General features: G+C 56.1%; 2 protein-coding genes across 4 annotated transcripts; both read right to left on the minus strand.

The window, feature by feature from the left end:
- Positions 1–1,688: 1,688 nt before the first annotated feature.
- Positions 1,689–11,074, minus strand: DHX58 (DExH-box helicase 58). The gene is made up of 13 exons (XM_068976836.1): positions 10,951–11,074; positions 10,588–10,756; positions 10,170–10,371; positions 9,602–9,792; positions 8,146–8,262; positions 7,431–7,557; positions 7,086–7,277; positions 6,018–6,280; positions 5,046–5,195; positions 4,790–4,951; positions 3,461–3,651; positions 2,265–2,361; positions 1,689–2,004 (listed from the first exon to the last, which is right to left on the minus strand). The coding sequence occupies exons 2-13, from the start codon at positions 10,753–10,755 to the stop codon at positions 1,822–1,824; spliced, it is 2,043 nt and encodes a 680-aa protein (XP_068832937.1). The 5' UTR covers position 10,756; positions 10,951–11,074; the 3' UTR covers positions 1,689–1,821.
- A 526-nt stretch (positions 11,075–11,600) lies between these two features.
- On the minus strand, positions 11,601–19,974 carry KAT2A (lysine acetyltransferase 2A). 3 transcript variants are annotated; one of them, XM_068976977.1, is made up of 18 exons: positions 19,636–19,974; positions 19,371–19,494; positions 18,890–19,035; positions 18,700–18,789; positions 18,218–18,399; positions 17,935–18,126; positions 16,195–16,301; positions 15,888–15,998; positions 15,650–15,786; positions 15,358–15,566; positions 15,050–15,176; positions 13,611–13,721; positions 13,168–13,311; positions 12,818–12,932; positions 12,698–12,734; positions 12,548–12,611; positions 12,329–12,413; positions 11,601–12,221 (listed from the first exon to the last, which is right to left on the minus strand). In XM_068976977.1, the coding sequence occupies exons 1-18, from the start codon at positions 19,972–19,974 to the stop codon at positions 12,028–12,030; spliced, it is 2,514 nt and encodes an 837-aa protein (XP_068833078.1). In that variant the 3' UTR covers positions 11,601–12,027. The 3 variants fall into 3 exon arrangements, with proteins under 3 accessions (XP_068833078.1, XP_068833079.1, XP_068833080.1); XM_068976978.1 differs by having other exon boundaries at positions 13,162–13,311; XM_068976979.1 differs by having other exon boundaries at positions 15,650–15,789.
- Between the last annotated feature and the right edge of the window lie 1,007 nt (positions 19,975–20,981).

A 20,981-nucleotide genomic window follows, 5' to 3' on the forward strand; every position in this document is an offset into this window, starting at 1 on the left:
ACGAAGAAGCAAGCCTGGGAACCCCTCCTTATCTGCGTTCCCCGTTCCATTTGAGCTCAGGAAAGCTCTCCCTGCCTGGCAAAGTGGTTGCAAAGCTCTCCCACCGCCTCTAAAGTCAAGGCCCCCCAACCAGGGGTCAGCTGTGTAGGGGCCCAGGCCACCGAGGGGACCTTGAGGTGCCCAGGTCATCTTTATCCTTTGTCCATCTCTCTCCCAGCAACATAGCTTCTCCGCCTCCCCCAACCCCCCTGCCCTCAATGCCAGCTCAGGTCCCTCAGCTGTCACTGTTTAGCCCTGGAATGATAGGCGTCCGGACTCCGTGCGTCCAGCCACATTCAAGGCCATTGAGCTTAACACCCCTGGGCCCCTGCCCCCCCCAACCCCGCTCTGCCCCCAGTCACTAATTTTATTGACCTGTAAAAGGCACGTTGCTGACAGGCGAGATCGTGACTGAAGGTGAAGTGGGGAGCAGAGGGGCAGAAGCAGCAGTCCTGGGAGGCACAGATGGGACAGGAGAGAAGGGTGACTCCTGGAGCCAGGGCCAAGGAACGCTGGAGATTAGCAGGAGGAGAGGCCCTAGGAAAGAAGGGTACACTCTCTGGGGGAGTGGAGGCCAAAAAGACTGGAACTGGAATGTCAGCCCTCAATCAGACAAGAGGCAGACTGAAGAAAGACGCCGAAGAAGGGAGTGTGCGTTATTTCCCATCTATCCTTAGGCAGGAGCAGGGGTGCAGCAGGAGAGGAGGAGGTGTGATGGCAGGAAGGACTGCTGTCCTGCTCTCAAATCTCTGCCCTAACCCCCTCCCTTCCTCCTGAAGGTGACTCCTGCCTGCTGGGCCTCTTACTACAGAAATAGCCCTTTCCCTGAAGAATCAACCTAGATCTTGCCTTTCTCTTTCTTGTTAAAATGAGAACAGAAAATGTAGGCCTTTACAACTTCTCCCACCCACCCCATGCCTGCCTGAGCCCTACCCCTCAAAATCCTGGATCTCGGCCTGTCCCCAGCCCAGGGAGATGACCTAGGGGTCAGGAGAGGATAGAGAGGGGTCACTGGGGTTTGAGCCTATTATGGGGTGGAAGAGGTGAGAAAGCCTCACATTCTTGATGGCTCTCAAATTTAGACTTTTGATGCTTTGTCCAAATAAAGGTTACATGAATGAGAGCCATAAAGAGGGGTGTTAAAAAAAAGAAAGCTTTTGACATTAGAAATATAGCACAAAGCAGATCAGCGGACGAGGAAGGGGAAGAGAAGATTACAACGGGAACAAGGGAGTTTTGAGGGTGACGGCGATGTTCATTATCTTGATTGTGGAAGAGCGTACATATGTTAAACTTATCAAATCATACACTATAAATATGTACAGCAGTATCAATTATACCTCACACATCTGTTTTTCAAATATCACACATTTTCTACACCCGTTTTCCACTTCTTTAATTTATGGAGAATCACAAAACATAGAAGTGGCCTTGGCAGGGAAGGAGTGTTGAAGGGAAGCCGTGACGATGCCTAGTCAGGATGGCCATTCTCCTGCCTCAGGTCCGCCCCACCCCAGTTCCATCCAGTGTATACGAAGGTGTCTATGTACATGTGAGGGGATCTGGGATGAGCTGTGGCTCTCCGGCTACTTCCTCAGTGTAGGAGTCGAGTCGAGCCAGCCTGGGAGCCCGGGGTTCCTCTGTGGCTGGTTGGTCAGCCAGGACTCAGGAACTGGTGACTCTGGTGGGAGGGGCTGGACCCAGGCTTTGCCTAGGAGATGGTGGCTGTTGTGGATTCTTCTGCCCCCTGCAGGCTGTGCTGGGCATTGCAGGACAAGGCAGTCAGTCCAGAGAGAGGCCCGCCAGGCCCTCGGCGTATTGCACATAGTCAAAGTCAGGCACAGTGAAGGGCACACGGGACCACTTCTTGGCCCGGACTCGCCCTTGTGGTGTCTCCAGCAGCATACTGCCAACTTTGAGCACCGGCAGCTTCACTGACTTGTAGATTATCTGCAGACCCCAGGCCTGGGGGGAGAGGAGAGAGATGGCCAGGTCTGAGTCTCTGTCCTCAGACAGCTTCTTTTCTCCAGTCGGGGTCCATGCATGCTGGGCCTGTGTCTCCCACCTCAGCCTGAGAACTATCTCCCTATTATCACACTGTGGTCTCCCTACCATAGTGGGGGAGCTCCCCAGATTGGGAGGTCCTGGGGCAGGGTGGTGGGCCCCCCCTCTCAGACTGAGGACTTCTCAAAGCTAGAGCGAAGGGCCACAGCCCCGGCACTTACCTCCCCACAGTTCCGGCAGCTAATGGCACCCCCGGGCCTCCAGTCCTTGAAGCTTCTGCTGATGTCCACAGGCTGCTTTGAGACGTTGTAGTAGATCCTGGAAAGGGATGGGGGTGGCCACAGCCCTCACGAACCCCACTTCCCACCCCAACCCCAGGTCTCACGCTCTCCTGCCTGCGAAGCCTCCGCCTGGGCCTTGGGCCTTTCTGCCTGTTAAGAGGCACAGAGACGTCCCAGGGCCGGGAAACCCCATCTTCCTTATGCTCTGCCTATGCTGCCTCCCCGGCATCCTCTTCTGCCCAAGTTCAGGCCTCAGCACCTAGATGATTTTAACAGTCTCCCAACAGCTCTCCCTGCCCTATCCTTCTATCCCATTCTTCTCAACCCCATGTCATCCTGCCACCAACCTCCAGCTGCTGCTGCTGCTGCTAAGTCGCTTCAGTCGTGTCCGACCTCCAGAGTGATCCTCTAAAAATGTACATCTGACCCTGACATGCCCTTGCTCAAAAATCCCTCCCAGACTCCTCACGGCCTACAGGACAAAAGCCAAACTTTCAGGTCTGACCTTCAAGGTCCTCCACAGGCCAGTCTGTGTTCCTCCAGAATCTCTTCCTTCACCACCTCTTCCATTCATGTCAATCACAATTACTCCCACTGCATCGCCCTAACCTCCACACATACTCTAATCCAGTGCCTTTTTCAAGACAAGATATAGTGGAAATGCTACCTCAAGAAACTGAAGATCCGTGGCCTGGCACACAGCAGGTGCCTAATAAATAATGAATGGATGGAGGATAGGGGAAGGTCACCCTCTATGGTAGAAGACAAGGGGATGGCTTGGGGACAATTAGCCCTCTTCAGGTCTTCAAAGTAGGTAGGACCAAGGGGCCAGTTTGTGGCCTCTCAGCATTTGGCTTCCTGAATTCCAACTCTTGCTCAACCACACAGTGGCTGTGGGGACTCGGGCAAGTCACTTAGCTTCTCTGGGCCTCTGTTTCCTCACCTGTAAAATGGGATAATGATAAGACCTGTCTAATCAGACTATTGTGAAAATGGACACTTGGTAGTTGTTAAAATGCTCTTTAACCTCCCAAACTCTCAAAGCACTGTCTGGGTGCAAGGGATTCTTCATCCCCCATTATGCCCCTTCCTCTCTCCCCTCTTCCCATCCCAACATCCCCTTCCACAGTTCTCACGAGAAGTTGGGGTTCACATTGACGTGGTGGGTACCCTCCACCTTCCGTAGGTCACTCCCATAGCCCACGGACACCATGCAGTTGATGCAGAGGAGCTGCACCTGCTCCGCCAGGAACTTGCGCTGCCGACTCTCTCGCTGGGCTGCCTGGACTGCCCGCTTGACCAACGCTGCCCGCTGCAGATCCCGGATCTGAGATGGGAGTGGACACTGGGCATGGCTGAGACCGGAGAGACCTGACCCCAGGAATGCTTTCAGGGGGCAAAGGGTTCCCAAAGACCTCAGATCATTAGCAGCCAGAAGGGACTTCTTCAACCATTCCTGGAGCTGTTAGAAGCAGCTCTGTGGCAAAAAATAGGGGGGTGGGGACAACTATGGGAGGGAAGCAAGCTTTCTTGCTGAATATTTACCCCTACTTTGGAGGATTTTGTGCAAAGTGGCTTCACTTAATGTAACATGTGCTTAATTGCTCAGTTGTGTCCGACTCTTTGTGACCTCATGGACTATAGCCCACCAGGCTCCTCTGTCCATGGGCATTCTCCAGGCAAGAATACTGGAGTGGGTTGCCATGCCCTCCTCCAGGGGATCTTCCCAACCCAGGAATTGAACCAGGGTCTCCTGCATTGCAGGCAGATTCTTTAGCAGCTGAGCCACCAGGGAATCTAGCATGGGGCATCATGAATAATTCTGCAAGGACAACAGAAGCAGGGACCATCCTGAACAAGCCTGGATATTGGTGATCCTACCTCAGGGGAACTCATTTCAGTCCTGGTTCTGGGCTTATTTTGTGGATGTGTCTATTTGTTTCCCCCTTTCTGGTTCCAGAAGGGAGTCCCCATGGTGACTCAGACGAAAAAGAATCTGCCTGCAATGCAGGAGACCTGGGTTCAATCCCTGGGTCAGGAAGATCCCCTGGAGAAGGGAAAGGCTACCCACTCCAGTGTTCTTGCCTGGAGAACATCACGCACAGAGAAGTCTGGCAGACTACAGTCGATGGGGGTCACAAGAATCGGACACAACTGAGCAACTACGCTCCCACACTCCACTACACTGGTTCCAGAAGGGCTGTAAGGCGGCTCTCCCAGATAGACAGAGTATTTGGTGATAAGGGTAAATTCAAAGCCCTGGATAAGCCCTGCTCCCAAGGCATTCTGGAGAACAGCCACTGCCTTCCCTGGTAGCCCTACCCCCAGCCTCCAGCCTCTACCTTTCCCAAGTGGGCCAGGTTAGCCCCCAGAGGAAGGGGGACCCAGGGAGTGTATGTGTGAGTGGTCAGAGACCTTCCAGGCAGAGTGTCCTCAGCCGCCTTCCCCTCAGGCTGCCCACAAACCTTGGCCTGGTACTCGGCCTGGTCCATCGCCCGCACAGCAGCCACTGCCCGTTCCATCAGCGCCTCCAGCGCCTCATTCGTTAGCTCCCGCTGTAGCTCCCGACTGCCTTGGGCTGCCACAAACGAGTATACGCTTTGGCTGGCCCGGGCCCGGCCCCTTGCCTGGGGAAAGAGAAAACAGAGGGACCTAAGTGGGGCTGGGGTCCCACACACAGCACCCTTTGAGGGCTGGTTGGGGAAGGGCTGCTTTGAGCACCTGGACCATGGAGATCTCATTGGTCAGGAGCCCATAGCGCACCACCACATTGCACTGGGGGATGTCCAGCCCCTCCTCTGCCACACTTGTGGCCACCAGGAGGTTCAGGGTACCAGTCCGGAACTTCTGGATTACTTCTTGCTGGTCCCGCTGGGATTGGGGGGTAGGGGAAGAGAAAGAAGATGGTAAATGATGTAGGTTCAGTCCAATCATCCTGCTAGCTCAGCCTCTCCTGGTTTGGCCCTTTTACTCACAACCTTGGTCCCTTTCCTGAGGAACTTTGAATTCCCACTTCGATCTTCAAGTACCCCCCAGGATCTTGCTCATCTTCCCAGGTAACCATGTAAACTCTGTCTCCCTTCAGTTCAGTCACTCAGTCGTGTCCAACTCTTTGCGACCCCATGGACTGCAGCACGCCAGGCCTCCCTGTCCATCACCAACTCCCAGAGCTTGCTCAAACTCATGTCCATTGAGTCGGTGACGCCATCCAACCATCTCGTCCTCTGTTGTCTCCTACCTTCTCCCACCTTCAGTCTTTCCCAGCATCAGGGTCTTTGCAAATGAGTCAGTTCTTCACATCAGGTGGCCACAGTATTGGAGTTTCAGCTTCAGCATTAGTCCTTTCAATGAATATTCAGGACTGATTTCCTTTAGGATGGACTGTCTCCGTTAGGAGTCCCCAAAGGTCCCTGCCCCTCTACTCTAGGAGCTCTCAGGCCCCTGACTCTCTGTTCTGAGGACATCACTCGCCTGTCCCCATAGATTCCCCAAGCCTCTGCATCTCTTCCCCCAGAGACCTCCAGACTAGGGGAACCTTCAGCATTAGGGAACTCAGGGTCTCTGTCTCTGCCCCAGCTCTCTGGCCTCCCCCTAGACATAATCAGTCACCCATTGCTCGGTGAAGACTTTGTCCCCTTCTTTTCTCCTCTAGGGAACTCCCCAGCCCCCAGCTCCTCCCACCAGAGCCCACACCTGTGTCATCTGGATCATCTGAGTCTTCTGGCTGTTGTTCCCAGCCCCAATCAACACCTGTGGCCGGATGCCCACTGTCTGCAGGCCTGGCTGCTGCTGGAGCCACAGCAGGAGGGAGTGAGCGCTCTGGCGGGTTCGGGTGAAGATGATGCCCCGGGGGCTGTCAGGGCTCCTGAACTGCTTCTGCAGGATCGCTTCCAGCACCTCCAGTTTCGGGTTCTCCGGGCCGCTAGTTGCCAGGCGGGCCAGCTCATTCTTGTGATCTGCCAGAAAAGCCCAAAACAGAGGCCTGGAGGTGGGCAAGGCATGGCTAGGGTGGGGGATTCATCGGGATAACATTACAGGAGTATGGGGTCAGGAGGAGGGGTGCCTGAGGATACGTGCTCCTGCCTAATTCCCCTGAACAGCACCAAAAGCACATTTAAGGATACCCTCTGCCTGCCCTGGTAGCTTCCCTGATGGCTCAGACAGTAAAGAATCTGCCTGCAATGCAGGCGACCCAGGTTTGATCCATGGGTCAGGAAGATCCTCTGAAGAAGGGAATGGCAACCCTCTCCAGTATTCTTGCCTGGAGAATCCCATGGACAAAGGAGCCTGGCGGGCTACAGTCCATGGGGTCGCAAAGCGTTGGACACGGCACGACGGAGCAACCACACTCAGTAACCCCTGGATCTTTTCATGCTAATCTTTGCTCCCTGGGATTGACTCAACCTCAGGTCTTTTCAGAAGGATCCTTGCCTTCCAACCTGTGCTGAGGCCTCCTCTAGCCTTACATTTCGCCCTCTGACCACCTCACTTTCCCAGTTTAAAGGTACCACACATCCCAAACTTTAAAGGATCGTTCCCAATTAAATGGTTTTTTAAAAAAATCTTTGTCATAAACAAGAATTAGTTGTTACACCCACTCAAACCTTCACAAAAGAGGGCATACTATCTTTTGTCATATCCTCGACTTTGACTTTGGGTTAGAAAATTAGGGCCCCAGTACCCTCATTAGGACTTCTCCCACCCGTGGTGGGACCTGTGCCCTGACTGGCTTCTGACCTCTAGTTCAGCTGCGAGCCTCACCATCAAACAGCGCCAGCAGCCAGCGCTCAGCATGTAGGACCCCGGTCTTAGTGGCGCGCTCCCTGTTGTAGAAATCCCGCAGCGTGTCGAGGGCATCCACCGCGCGGACCGTGTCGTGGATCAGCAGCGCGTCGTTGTACCGACGCAGATGAAGCGCGTACACCCGCTGCTCCAGGAGCCCCGCCTCAGCCGCTGCGGGAGGGTTGGGTTTGTAGGATCTGAGTGGCCACGCCCCTCCAGGGGTCAACGTCCGCCTAGGCTCCGCCCCCCGAAAGGCTCCGCTCAGGCTGGCCCCACCCCGGATCGCCCCCACCTCCCAACCTTCCCCTAGGGTGCCCCCCTCACCATCCTGGCTCAGTTCCACCACTTGCTGCTCATAGGTCTGCGTCCCGAAGTCCCGTCTCAACTTGGGCATCTCTAGGTGGTCGTGGATTTGGTCCATGAGCTTCTTCAGCATGTCCCCAAACGGGTCCTGGGCGAGAAGAGTGAGGGTGTGAGGGGATTTCCAAACACATAGAGGGAATGGGCACCTAGTGGGGAAGCTGATCTCTGGGTGAAGCTGCGTTGCTACTGGCGGCATATCGGAGCTGGAGAGGAGCCAGCCCCAGAGGGAGGCCAGCTGGGTGGAGGAGTCCTGGTTGGAGGTAGGAGCCGGGGTCCTGCACCCTGCTCCTGCTCTGTCTGCACCCCTGACCTCTGGCTTGAGCACAGTGATGTCTGTCTAGTCCTGTCCAGCCCCATCAGAGCAGACACCAGGCAGTGTCTGCACCGCATGAACGAGCCTGGAACAGCCTCAGGACAAAGTGCCCAGCTTTACAGTTTGCAAACCGTGCCCAGGGTTTTGAGAGATTCCCCCACAGTGGCATCTGAGTCTAAACAAACAGCAGGCTGAGGGCATGGGCTGTGTCTGCCCCATTTCATGGAAAGGAGAAATGGAGGTTGAGACAAAAGCAAATAACCTGGAACCACATAGCTGGTGAGGGTGGAGTCAGAGCTCAATCCCAGGTGCCCTAACTTGACACCAGACCCCACCCCTGGCCCCAGCCTTCCCTCTACGTACCTGGGTGTGCCTGTGGCAGAGGTCATACTGTTTGCAGGGCTGGTGGCTGTGCTCCTGCAGCTGGGGGCTATGGTCCTGGGGTGACATGATGCGCCATGTGTCCAGGTTGGCACAGAGCTGGGGCAACAGAGAGGGGTTCATTGGAATGGGGGTGGGGGGAGGTGTGGGGACAATGGGCAGAGCTTTGGGGCAGGGTGGGCTGAAGCAGGGCCATCAGGAATGGGGATTCATGTATTCAACCAACATCTTGTGGACTGCCATGGTGGTCTAGTGATTAAGAACCCACTAGCCAATGCAACACCCCACTCCAGTACTCTTGCCTGGAAAATCCCATGGACGGAGGAGCCTGGTAGGCTGCAGTCCATGGGATCGCTAAGAGTCAGACACGGCTGAGCGACTTCCCTTTCACTTTTCACTTTCATGCATTGGAGAAGGAAATGGCAACCCACTCCAAGGTTCTTGCCTGGAGAATCCCAGGGACGGGGGAGCCTGGTGGGCTGCCGTCTCTGGGGTTGCACAGAGTTGGACACGACTGAAGCGACTTAGCAGCAGCAGCAGCCAATGCAACGTACTTGGGTTCCGTCCCTGGTCCAGGAAGATTCCACATGTCTCAGGGCAACTGAACCCTTGCACCACAACTACTGAGCCTGCGCTCTAGAGCCCACGAGCCACAACTACTGAACCCACGAACCTAGAGCCTGTGCCCCACAAAAAGAGAAGCCACTGCAATGAGAAGTCAGAATACCACACTAAGAGTTGCCCCCACTCTCTGCATCAGGAGGAAGCCTGTGCACAGCAGCAAAGAAGACCCAATGCAGCCAAAAATAAATAAGTAAATTTTAAAAACAAACAACAACAAAATCAAATAGCTATTGCCCCTGCTGTATGCACAGTACTGTTCTAGTTCCTGGGGATATAAAGCATCTTACATTGGAAATGGGGAGACAAATGATAAACGAGTAAAGAGTAACAGAATGAGAGTATTTCAAGTAGTGTTAACTAGCTCTGAAAAAAATAAAATTGGTATGGAACAGTGCAGTGATGATCAGGGAAAACTCTGAACAGGTGACATTTAAGCTGTTCCCTGAATGATGAGAAAGAACCGACAGGTGAAATGCAGGATAAAGACACTCAGGGCAGAAGAAGTGGCAGATGCCAAAGGTCCTGAGATGAGGACAAGCCTGACATGCTCACGATTCAGAGAGAAGGTCAGAAAAGTGGGAGTTGGGCGGGGGGTGGCAGGGAGGAGAAGGTGCAGGAAATGAAGGTGGGAGGTAGGCAGGGGCTCGATCATGTGGGACTTTATAAGCTCGAGTGGACTTGGGAGATTATTCTAAGCGCGAGGCTAGCGCTTAGGTGGGGAAGGGACCCCAACCCTCCCCGCCAGGGGCAGCCTGGGGAGAGCTGATGGGCATGGTATAGGGCAGGGTGGGTGGGTCACAGGGGCCAAGCTGACCTGCAGGACGTGGTCAATGGCCCCCTTGAGCGTGGAGGCACCGCCAGTGCCTGGGGAGGCGGTGAGACCCAGCACCTGTGGCAGCGGCCGGGTCCTCTGGAGTTTCAGCTCCAGGTATCGGCTCAGGATGATATTGTAGACGGTATCTTTGTGCGTGTGGTGACACTCATCCACCACCAGCAGGGAGAAGGCTGGGGGCACAAAGGGAAGGTTATGACCTGAGTTTGCACAGCCCTTCTTCCCATAAGCTTTGTTTCGCGCAGTCCTTACAGCTCATCTGAGAATCCCTCCCTCCCTTCACAGCCTGCACCTGGGCCCCAGAGAACGGGCCAGGTAGGGACAATTTACCTCCATCTTGCAGATTAGTAAACTAAGGCTCAGCTGGGGCAAGGGATCTGCCCGAAATCCTGCACTCTAGCCAGATCTGTTTCTACTGGGGTGTATGCTGGGGTTTGGTGAATGGGGAATTCCTCATTCTATAAAGTGTTCCTTTACTACAACAGGAGCCTTGGGGTCCCCCAGGCAGGGTGCCTCGGGCGTACCCTTTCCCCCTGCCCACAGCCCTCACCATTGAGTTCCACATGCTCCTCCTCTTCCGGGCTGGCCAGTGCCTTCTGCAGCAGCTCAGCTGTGCAGATGAGCAGGTCGTGCCTCCGGGCCATGTGGCCAAAGCCAGCTCGTGGCCCCATGTCCCCGCTCAGGGTTGTGATGGTCCAGCGTCTGTCCAGCATGCGGCTGAACTCCTCATAATGCTGGGTCACCAGGTGCACCTGGAGGTGGAGAATGAGACGGGGGAGGAAGCTAGATGAGGGTCTGGGGGATGGGGGTGGAGCCAGGTGAACCCCTCAGCACATAGCTGGCTTCTGGAATGGGTGAAGAGACAGGGAAACTTAGAGATGGTCACAGCCACTTTGGAGTTCTGGAGGCTCCTGAGAGGTTACCTGAGGAACTGAGAAGCCACAGTGTGGGGAGGGCAGGACACTCACCCTGTTGACCAATACAACCACCTTGGCTCCGTCCACGGTCTCTAAATGCCTCTTGGCCACATAAGCAGCTGCCCTGGTCTTCCCAGAGCCTGTGGGCAGCCATATGATGATATTCTTCCCCTCCAGGGCGGGCATGATCACCTCCCACTGGTAGGGTCGCAGCTCCATCCTGGAAATGGCAGGGAGCTCAGACCCAAAGACCCTCCTGGCTCCCTCCCAGGCCCAGCCCCTGTCAGAGCCACTCCCCCTTCCTGGCCAGCTCCATCTGGTTGGGGGAGCTCTTTGTGCAGGGCGTGGGGCGGTGGTGGGTGGGAACATCTTCCCCGCTCGAGGGAGAAGGGGCAGGGCAACATTGGGACCTACCGGGAACCTGAGCTGGGTGGGAGCAGACCACGCCAGCCCCAGATATGCTGACAGGGTCTGTCTCGCCTGCAGCCTTGCCGGCTCAGCCCAAATGCTGCTGGGCTCTGCAGAGAAGGAAATCGAAACTGAAACTGAGGGGAGGAGCCAGCCCAGCAGAGATCAATCTAGGAATCTCCCTTCCAGGCCCTTCAGAAAAACAAATCCTGTGCTTCTGGGGGCCGGGGGTCGGGGGGTGGTGCAGGGTGAGGGTGGGCAGTGAGGGGAAGAGAAATGCTGCTGACCGAATGGGACAGCAGCCTGGGTCCTGCTCAGCCCCTCCCCCAGGAACAGCCAGCACGGAGAAGGCGGGGGCGGGGCGCGGGGGGCGGGGGGACAGGAACGGGAGGGGCCAGAGGCTTGCTGGGAAGGGCAGCCCCAGCTTGCAGGGGATATTGGCGGAACAGGGTCAGCAGGGGATTTTACTGAGGAAACCACCACACAAGACAAAACAAAACCAAAACTTTATTGTTCCCTTGGAGGGATTAATGCCAGGAAATGAATGGTCCCCATGCCCCCTACCCCTAGGGGACTAACAGAACAGTGCCGGGTGAGGCATGGCCCCTTCAGTCCAGCTTGAGCTTCCAAGCTCTGATGCCCCCCACTCAAGCTAAAATTGGGAATCCTGCCCTTGAGGAACCAGTGATCTGAGCAAGGCCCAGGATTCCAAAGCTGTATCGCTTGTGGGGAGTGTGTGAGTGTGTGTGTGGGGAGTGGGGATCAGATCAGGAAGAGGGGCGGGGGGTGGGGGTGGGGTGGGGCACCAGGGCGGGGCAGCGTTTATTCTCTGGCCACTAGCCATGCTTAGAGGCTCCCAGACCAGGGAGATCCATTCCCAAGCTCAGACATGATGAAAGGTGGGACAGAGCTGCAGCCTTGGGGATGCCTCAGGGCCCAGAAAGGGCTGCAGGATCAGGGGCTGGAGGGTCCCAGGCTGGAGTGTCTCAGACAGAGGGGGACCTGGGCACAGGGGCACCCCAGGGATGAGATCAGAACTGGAGGAAGAGACATTCCACGTTGAGGCCGAGGTCCAAGGCTGGACTACTTGTCAATGAGCCCGCCCTCCTTGAGCTTGAAGTAGAAGAACTTCTCCAGGGCGCTGGCGCACCGGCAGTACTCGCTGTCCGGGGGGTTGTACTCGCGGCAGTTGGCAATGACCCGCTGCAGGTCGGCCACAAAAAGCTTCCGGGTCACATAGTAGCGGCTGCGCAGCCTCTCTGTCATGGTCTTCAGGTCTGGGCAGCAACAGAGGAAAGGGCATGCCTTTGAGAGGCTGCCCGGCCATGGAGGGCTGGAGCTGGGGCAGGTGTGGGAGGAAGGGGTTAGAAGGAAGGGTCCTCACCGATGGGGAAGCGGATGACCTCGTAGTAGTCTGGGGCCTCCGACTTCTTCACGGGCTCCATGAAAGGCCAGGCACTGGGGTGGGACTGCAGAGGACAGTCAAGCTGGGTCCAGATCCACTGTGCCCCTGCCCAACTCGGGACTGCCACCCCCTCACCCTTGGTCAGAAAGCCACAGCCTTTGGCACAGGGACCCCCAGAAGAGAGCCTGGTCTCCCCACCTTGATCTGGGCCAGCAGGTTTTTGAGGGTTGTGTAGAGCTGGTCAGGGTCCTTCAACTCCTTCCTGGAGTGAGAGAGGCCGAGTCTGAGGCTCCTGGGCCCTCTGCCACCCTTGCCCCACACTGTCCACTCCCTCCACACAACACTCACCCTTTCTCCTTCCCCACTGGCTTCCAGCCTGTCTCTCCTGCAAAATGGGAGAACACCCTTAAGAATGCCTATCCACACCCCGAGCAGCACACCCCCTCCCATGCCAAGACCCTTGCTCACGAATGCCAGGGACGCTCTCCACAGGGATCTGGCGCACACCCTCCTTGAAGCAGCTGAGCCCGGGATAGACCTTTCGGATCTGGGCCTGTTTGCGCTCAATCAGCTTCTTGATGATCTGAGGGAAGGAAGGGTCTGAGAGGCCAACCCAGCTCCAGCAACCAGACTCTCCGGCCGCAGGCAGGGAGGGCTCCCCCACTTGCCCCTCGAGGCAGCGCAAGAACCAAGACCCTGGCCAGCCCCACTTCATGTGTGCACGGCAGGTATATATGCATCTCTATACCCACACACGTGTTCACTCAAGCGCATGTTCATGGAGAGCCCCATGGAGACACGCACGTGAGCACACGTACCTCCTTCTGCTTCTTGATGATGTGGGACAGCTCTGTGTAGGGGATTCGAGGGTTCAGCTCACACTCCATCAGTGTCGCACCCTCGTAGTCCTTGATGTAGCCCAAGTAGCGGCTCTTGGGCACCTTGATGTCCTTGGAGAAGCCCTAGGGAGTGGAGAGTTACCACCAACCCATCAGCAAGGCTCTTCCAGCTTGAATCTGTCCCTGGAACATTTCCAGGCCGGCAGCCCTTCCTGATTCACCCCCGCCCCCTGCGCCCCACCCTGAGAACTTCCCAGCTCTCCCAGCTGCCTCTTCCCTAGGGCAGCAGCAGGAGGGAGAAAGACAGGCATGAAGGACTTCCCTACAGGTGCTGGATGGAACAGGGGACATGAAGCCCACCCACACCGGGGGCGAGACAGAATGACCCCTGACCCCAGTGGGCAAACAGAGGTGAGAGTCACCTGCTTCTTGAAGTAGCCGATGGCGTACTCGTCGGCGTAGGTGAGGAAGTAGAGAATGTTGTGCTTGATGTGATACTCCTTCAGGTGGTTCATCAGGTGAGTGCCATAGCCCTGCAGGGGAGCGGGCAGAGCTCATCAGGTGGGAGGAGGCAGGCCTACAGCTAGAGCGGTCTCAGGAGGGTGGGGAGAGGAGGGCAGGGACAGGAGGGAGCCGACTGGAAAGGAGGTGGGGACAGCCAGGGGATCCGAGTCAGGTAGGAGGAAAGGCGACCGGCAGAGGAAGGGGAGCTTATAGGGAGAAAAGCGAAGGATGCTGGGTTTCTAAGCGCTTACTCCAGGCCAGGTGCGACGCTTGGTTCTTTACAGAGCAATCCTCAAGTTAACCCATGAAACAGCTATCATTACCTCCATCTTACAGAAGAAAAAACTGAAACTCAGCTATGTCAGGAAATATGTCCAGGTCAGCTGACCAGCCATGGCAGGGAGAGCCTGGATCTAAACCCAACCGGGAAGCTGTGGTCCACAGGCCACGGTTCCCAGTCCCTGGGCCTCAGAACTGGAGGAAAGGGGAGAGGGGATCACAAGGGCCCCCCTCATCATGACATCTGAACCCCAAAGAGACACCCTGTCATCCACAAACATTAGGACCAGAGGCACCACGCAGATCTGAGTTATGGAAAATGGGACAATCATGGAATCTTCTGGTGGTCCAGTGGTTAGGATACCTTGCTTTCACTGCCAAGGGTGTGGGTTTGATTCTAGTTGGGGAACTAAGACCTGGCAAGCCTCACAGTGCAGCCAAAAAATAAAAATTAAAAATAAAGTAGCCACACCATTTTAAAAAATAGATAAGACAAACCGGGGACCCTACTAGTCGGCCTGTTGTGACAGGATAGAAGACAGGACGACCACCCAGAGCGGGACTGTTGTAAAAATTATCAACTCTCCGATGCATGTACATGTTCTTGTGATGAAGGAAACACAGATCCATTTAAAAGTGTTGCTATAAATCTGGAGAGTTCTCATCACAAAGGAAAAAGCATTTTTTCTCTGCTCCTTTCATTTTGTACCTATATAAGATGACAGATGTTCGCTGTGGTTGTTTCATGATGTATATAAGTCGAAGCATCAGGCTGTACATCCTAAACTTACACAGTCCTACATGTCAGTTGCATCTCCATAAAACTAGCGGAAAACAAGTGTTACTAATTCTTGGGCACCCTGTGTTGACAGGTGTTTTCTTAATTCAGTTATCAAATTACAACTGCCACCTTGTGGGGATGTGAGGAAGTGTCGGGCCATTAAAAGAAGGCTTGGGGGCAGCTGTGTCACTATTGTGCTGCTCTGACCTGGTCCAGACTCGGAAGCAGGGGGTGGGATGAAGCTGGGACCAGGAGCTCCCTGACCTCCACCCACACTGGGGGCGAGCATAGACTCACCTTGACCTGCTCATTAGAGGTGACAGCACAGAAGACGATCTCCGTGAAGCCCTGGGTGGGAAACATGCGGAAGCAAATCCCACCAATGACCCGCCCGTCCTTGATCAAGGCCAGAGTCTTGTGCTTCCTGAGGGGAGAGAGCTCAGGTCACAGGCCTTACCCGTCCCCTGAATGTTCCTCAGGAACCCACCACCCCGGAGGCCTGAGCTGCACACAGTGCTGGGAACTAAGGAGCAAGAATTCCCCAGGGATGGAGGAAGAGGCCCAGGGAGCAGTGGGGGGTGGCCTGGGCTCTCCCAGGGACCTACGGGTCGAAGACGAGGCGGGCAATGTACTCCTTGGGCATTCGCGGCAGCTGGTGGGAGAAGACATTCTGTAGCCCCACCAGCCACAGCAACACCCGCCGATTGGCCTTGGGTGTGAGCGAGTTGCCGATGACGTGGAACTCAATGATGCCTCGGCGCTCTTCCAGGCGAGCAGTCTCATCCCGGGCGGCGTTGGCCGACAGCAGGCTCGTCTGGGAACCAGAGCAGGGAGTGATGAGCCAGGGTCTCCGGGGGTGAGCCCCCGCCCAATGGGTTGGGAGGCTGGGCTGCCCACCTCGGGCCCTAGCATGGCGGCGGGGTCGGTGATGGTGAGCATGACCTCATTAACCAGCTCCATGGGGATGTCACCCATCACACGGAGCCGCTTGGCATCCTCCAGGGTCAGGTTTTCTGGGAGCTTCCTCTTCTCGCCTGCTGAGGGGGTTGGCAAGGTCTCCCAGGCACAGCAAGAGAGACCGGGCCAGGGCTGGGTGGGGGAAACGAGGGGTGGAGGTCAGGGGTCAAGTACCCACCTGGCATGGGCTCAGCGCCTCCAGAATCCAGGCTCAAGGAGCTGTTGCTGCTCCCACCCATGGTGGGGCTGAAGATGGGGGCACTGGGAACAACTGCAGCGCTGACTGTAGCTGAGAGAGCGAAAGAGGAAACAATCGGGATGGAACTCAAAGGTAGGGTGTATCCCGCAAAGATAGCCTGGCTCTCCCACTCCTGTCGAGCCCTCCTGCACTTCCCCCCTGCTCCCAGTCGCAGCCCCTCCTCCCCCAGAGGCGCTGAGCTCAGCCAGGAAGGCCAAGCAGACAGCCTGCTGCGTGCAGCATGTACCTGGCCGGGGCACCAGTTGCGTTCCCTCTGAGGGCGGCATGGTGAAGCCCGACTCCCAGATCGGAGAGTTTGCCCCATAGATCTCCTCCTCCAGCATGGACAGGAATCTGTGGGGAAGGGTACAATCTGTCCCACAACTCTGTCCTCCGACAGGGAGCAGCCTGGGCCAGACACAGGGACTGGAGACCGCCCAGGGACCTGGGAGACAAAGATGGCCTCTGTGCTCTGGGAGCCCCTCTCTGAAGATAGGAGGACAGGATGATTCAGAAGAGATCAGAGGCCCAGTATGCCAGGGTGAGGAGTGCAGGGGGACAAGGCCTGAAATGATGCCATCCTGTGCTGCGCACCAGGCAGGGCACCCAGTCACCCTGGGCCTCAGTATCGAAATGGGACTCCACCCTCTCCTGATACCTCTTGCTCCCACCTGGTGGCTGGAGGAGCATAGGAGGGTCTGGATCAGTCAGGAGGGAGAGAGAGTGTGTGGTGTGGTGTGTGTGGGTGTGGTGTGGTGTGTGGGTGTGGTGTGGTGTGTGTATGGTGTGGGGTATGTGTGGGCTGTGTATGTGTGGGGTGGGAGTGGGGGTGTGTGTGGTGTGGTGTGTGTGCGGGGTGTGTGTTTATGTGGGTGTGGTGTGTGTATAGGGTGTGTGTGGTGTGTGTATGTGGGGTGTCTATGTGTGGGGTGGGTGTGTGTCTGTGGTGCGGTGTGGGATGTGTGTGGGGGCGTGTATGTGGGTGTGTGTGGTGTGTATGTGGGGTGTGTATGTGTGGGGTGTGTGTGGTGTGGTGTGTGTGTGGGGTGTGTATGTGTGGTGTGGGTGTGTGTGTGTGTGAGGTGTGTGTGTATGTGGGTGTGGTGTGTGGGGGTGTGTGTGTGGTGTGGTGTGTATGTGGGGAGTGTATGTGTGGGGTGGGAGTGTGTGTGGTGTGGTGTGTGTGGGGGGTGGGTATGTGTGTGTGACGTGGTGTGGTGTGTATGGGGTGTGTGTCTGGTATGGTGTTTATGTGGGGTGGGTATGTGTGGGGTGGGTATGTGTGTGTGGTGTGGTGTGTATGTGTGTGATGTGATGTGTGTGTGTATGTGGGTTGTGTGTGTGTTGCTCCATCTAGTCCGACTCTGTGCAACCCCATACACTGTAGCCTGCCAGGCTCCTCTGTCCATGGAATTTTCCAGGCAGAAATACTGGAGGGGGTTGCCATGCCCTCCTCCAGGGAATCTTCCTGACCCAGGGATCGAAACCCATCTCTTATATCTCCTGCACTGGCAGGTGGATTCTTTACCACTGCACCACTTGGAAATCTGTGGATACCTATGAACCACGTTTAAAATGAAAAGACAGTGTGGCAAAACAGAGAAAAATCTTACAGAAGGACTAGAACAGGGGTGGAAACTGGCTTCTCTTCAAGTGTAAGCTCTGGTTTCTTGGAATGCTGTGGTGAGACGGATTCTGAGCTGTGTCCATGCCCCACGGGAAACAGGCAGTCACGTCTACCAGGTGGGTGGGCAGGGGCAGCACTAGCACTCAGGCCATATACCTGCCATCCCACCAGTATACAGACAGGCAAAGAGCTAGTGAATTACACCTGGGCCTTGGGCAAGCCTCCCAGGTAGAGGTCCAGATCCCAGAAGGTTCATGGAGGGAGAAGAGGGACCAATCCAGGAAGCCTTCCTGGAAAAAGGGGACAAGAGGGAGGATGTGAGCGTGGTGCAAGGTCCTGATGGGCCAGAACGAGCCTTACTTGGGGAAGTGGGTGAGGATGAGGGTCCTCTTCTCGGGCACCAGCTTGTCCTTCTCTACTCGGAACTTCTCTAGCAGCTGTCGCCGGGTAACCGTGAAGATGGAGCGGAGAAGGCTGCGCCCGAAGACGTGAGTGGTCTCATACCGGGGGAGGCTATCGCAGCTCTGGGGCACGTGGCAGTAGCAGAGCCATCTGCAAGAGGAGGAGGTGGTAAGGGAGAGCAGAAACCAAGTTCAGGCTGAGCCTACAAGCCTCCCCCCATGCTATCCCTGGCTGGACCTACCTGGTGTAATTGACCTTGTAGGTAGCCACATCCTCGGCCTGAGACCTCTGCCGAAATTGGGCAGGTGTCTCAAGCTTCCAGTAGTTAAGGCAGAGCAGGAACATCTTTGAGAGCTCGAACATCGTCTGCCTCTCCCGGGGAGCCAGGTGACTAAACTTGTACTGCACAAAGTTTAGCACGCCCTGGGCGGGGAGGGGAAGGGAAAAAATAGGAGAAGAGGTGTGAGCAGCTAGCATGGCCTTCTTATCCAAAAGTAAGGTGCTTCCTGAGGGCAGGGGGCTCTCTCGGGCTTTCACTCTCACTTTGAGCAGGAGAGATTATACCGCTTCCCACCTAGTATACCCACCCTGAGGTTAGCACAAAGCAATCTCCTTTCTCCTAACCTCTCCCCTGTTCTCAGGGCAGGCGGGGGGCGGCAGATAACACAGGGTCCCCGCTCCTCCAAGATGCCCTCAATCCTCTTACCACCTTCCTCATCCCACCTGCTCAATATTAGGCTTCTCAAATGGGGGGCTGCCCAGGGACCCCTCCACCACAGGCCGGGTCATCTGCAGGATGCATTTCCGCAGGAGCTGCAGGAAGAGGGAGGGGTAGAGATCAGTGGAGCACAGAGCTGCAGACCTTCCCAGCCTCCCTTTTGCCCACTCACACTCTCATTTGAAGGAAGCTCACCTTGAAGAGGTAGAAATAGACCTGCTTGGTGTCCGTGTCCTCCTCCTTATGAACAGACATGAACAGATTCTCCACGTCCACCACCATCCCCAGCAGCCGGTTAATCTCATCCTCCGACACGTTCTCCAGGTGGGACACGTGGTCAGCTGTAAGAATAAGTGGTAGTTGGGAAAAACTGACAGAAAAAAATCAACAGGACTTCCTCCTCCTCATTATTGCCAGCCAAGACACATCCTCAGTCCCTCTGACCAGTGTGACCAGGCAATGAGACTGACTGCTCCTATGTCAGCCCTGGGGGGCCTCTTGTCTCTTTTGGTGGGAGGTTTCCTTTCTGCTTCCTTGGGGCATACACACTCCCAGCCCAATTCCTCCTTAGGAGGCATCTTCTGTCTTTCAGAGATGAAACTGTGTGGTCCTGTCCAAGCAGGACCCAGCACTTCCACCTCCCCAACCCCAGTTCCACGGGTACTATCTGCCTTACCCAAAGGGTGCTCACAGCTGCGGCACAGCTCGCTCAGGTTCGCCGCTGGCTGCTGCAGATCCATACGGGGTGCAGTGGGGGGCTTGGGGTTTTTCCAGCCATTACACTTGCAGGTTTCATTGGCCTGGAAGCAGAAATATCAGTCAATAAGCGTGTAACCCGGGGAAGAGTAGCCGCTCCCCTGTCACAGCTTTGCCCCGATTCCCACCCAAGCCCTAGGATGCCCCAAGCCCCGCCCCCTATTACCCCCAGGCCCCGCCCCCACCTTGCAAGCCGAGAAGACCCCTAGCTTCTCAAGCTTCTTGGCGCGCGGCAGCCCCCGGACTTGCGCCTTCCTTTGGCTGGCGCGCTGCTGCTGGCTCAGGCCAGGTCGAGCCGGATCACCCCCGCTCCCGGTACCCCCACTTCCTACCCCGGGCACCCCAGTCCCTGTGCTCCCGGCTGGGGCTGTAGCTGGGGCAGGGGCTGGTGCCGGAGTGGGAGCCGGAGTGGGGGCCGAAGCTGGGCTGAGGGTAGGAGTCGGAGTTGGGGCAGGGGCTGGGGACTGAAGCGGACGGGGCTGCGCGGCAGGGGCCGGGGTAGAGGCCTGGGAAGGTTCCGCCATGGCCTCCCCCGAAGCGGAGCGCGGCGCAGCGCGGCGCTCCCAGCCCTAGGGCCGCATGGGCAACCGGCATTCAATGCGCAGGCGTCGCTGCCCCAGAGTATGATGGGAGTTGTAGTCTTTCACGGTTAGTTTCGTCGCCTCCAGGTTCCAGACTTTTCTGTCCTGTCCCTCGATCCCGGACAGCCAAATGAGGCTCGAGCCAGCACCCCAGATTGACTCCTCCTCACTTGTAATCCTTTTAGAAGGCTTCCGAGGTAGTCAAGATTACTGCCTTTTGAGGACAAGGAGAAGCACCGCAGAAAACAGGCTTCTGTTTGGGGAATCACCTCTCAAGCCATAAAGGTGGAAATCCAGGCCTGGGGCCAGAAGTGTAGTGGTTTCATGCCCACCTCCCTCCTCCCCTCACTCTGCCCCATCCCACATGTTTCTGGACACAGAATTGTAGCTAGTTCAGTTCAGTTCAGTTGCTCAGTCGTGTCCGACTCTTTGCGACTAGGGTGGTGATTAAATAACAATAGTTCTATTTCTTGACCTGTTAAGTGGTTACATGGTTGTGCTTTGTGCGCTTTTCTCTGTGTTAACTTATACTTCAACAAAAAGAGGTTTATTATTAAAAGCACTGAGCGTCAGAGTAATGGCCAGGGTCAGGAAAAAGGCTCCTGAGGTGGGGATGAGGGAGCATGGGACGTGCTATACACGCACACCGTGGGCACCTCCCAGTCAGGGCCCACGTCTTCATCTTTGTGGTCCCAGAGCCCAGCTCTGAGCCTGCCGCGATAGGCCGAGGGTAGGATGAATGAAGGAAACCAGAAAGACGCGTTCGTCTCCTAGTACAGGTTCGTATGTGGTCAGAGAACTGTAGGATATTACAAGAACCAGTGACCCCGTGGTGACACTGATGGCTCTGTTCGGGGGCAGTCCTCCTTGCCCCAAGGCCTGATTCACAGAAGAGCAAGAGTCTCATGGCTCAATCTCATCTTCACTCCATGCTAGTGACCGCTGCAGGG

The sequence above is a fragment of the Capricornis sumatraensis genome, chromosome 8, assembly GCF_032405125.1.
Source record: "Capricornis sumatraensis isolate serow.1 chromosome 8, serow.2, whole genome shotgun sequence".
Classification (NCBI taxonomy): Eukaryota; Metazoa; Chordata; class Mammalia; order Artiodactyla; family Bovidae; genus Capricornis; species Capricornis sumatraensis.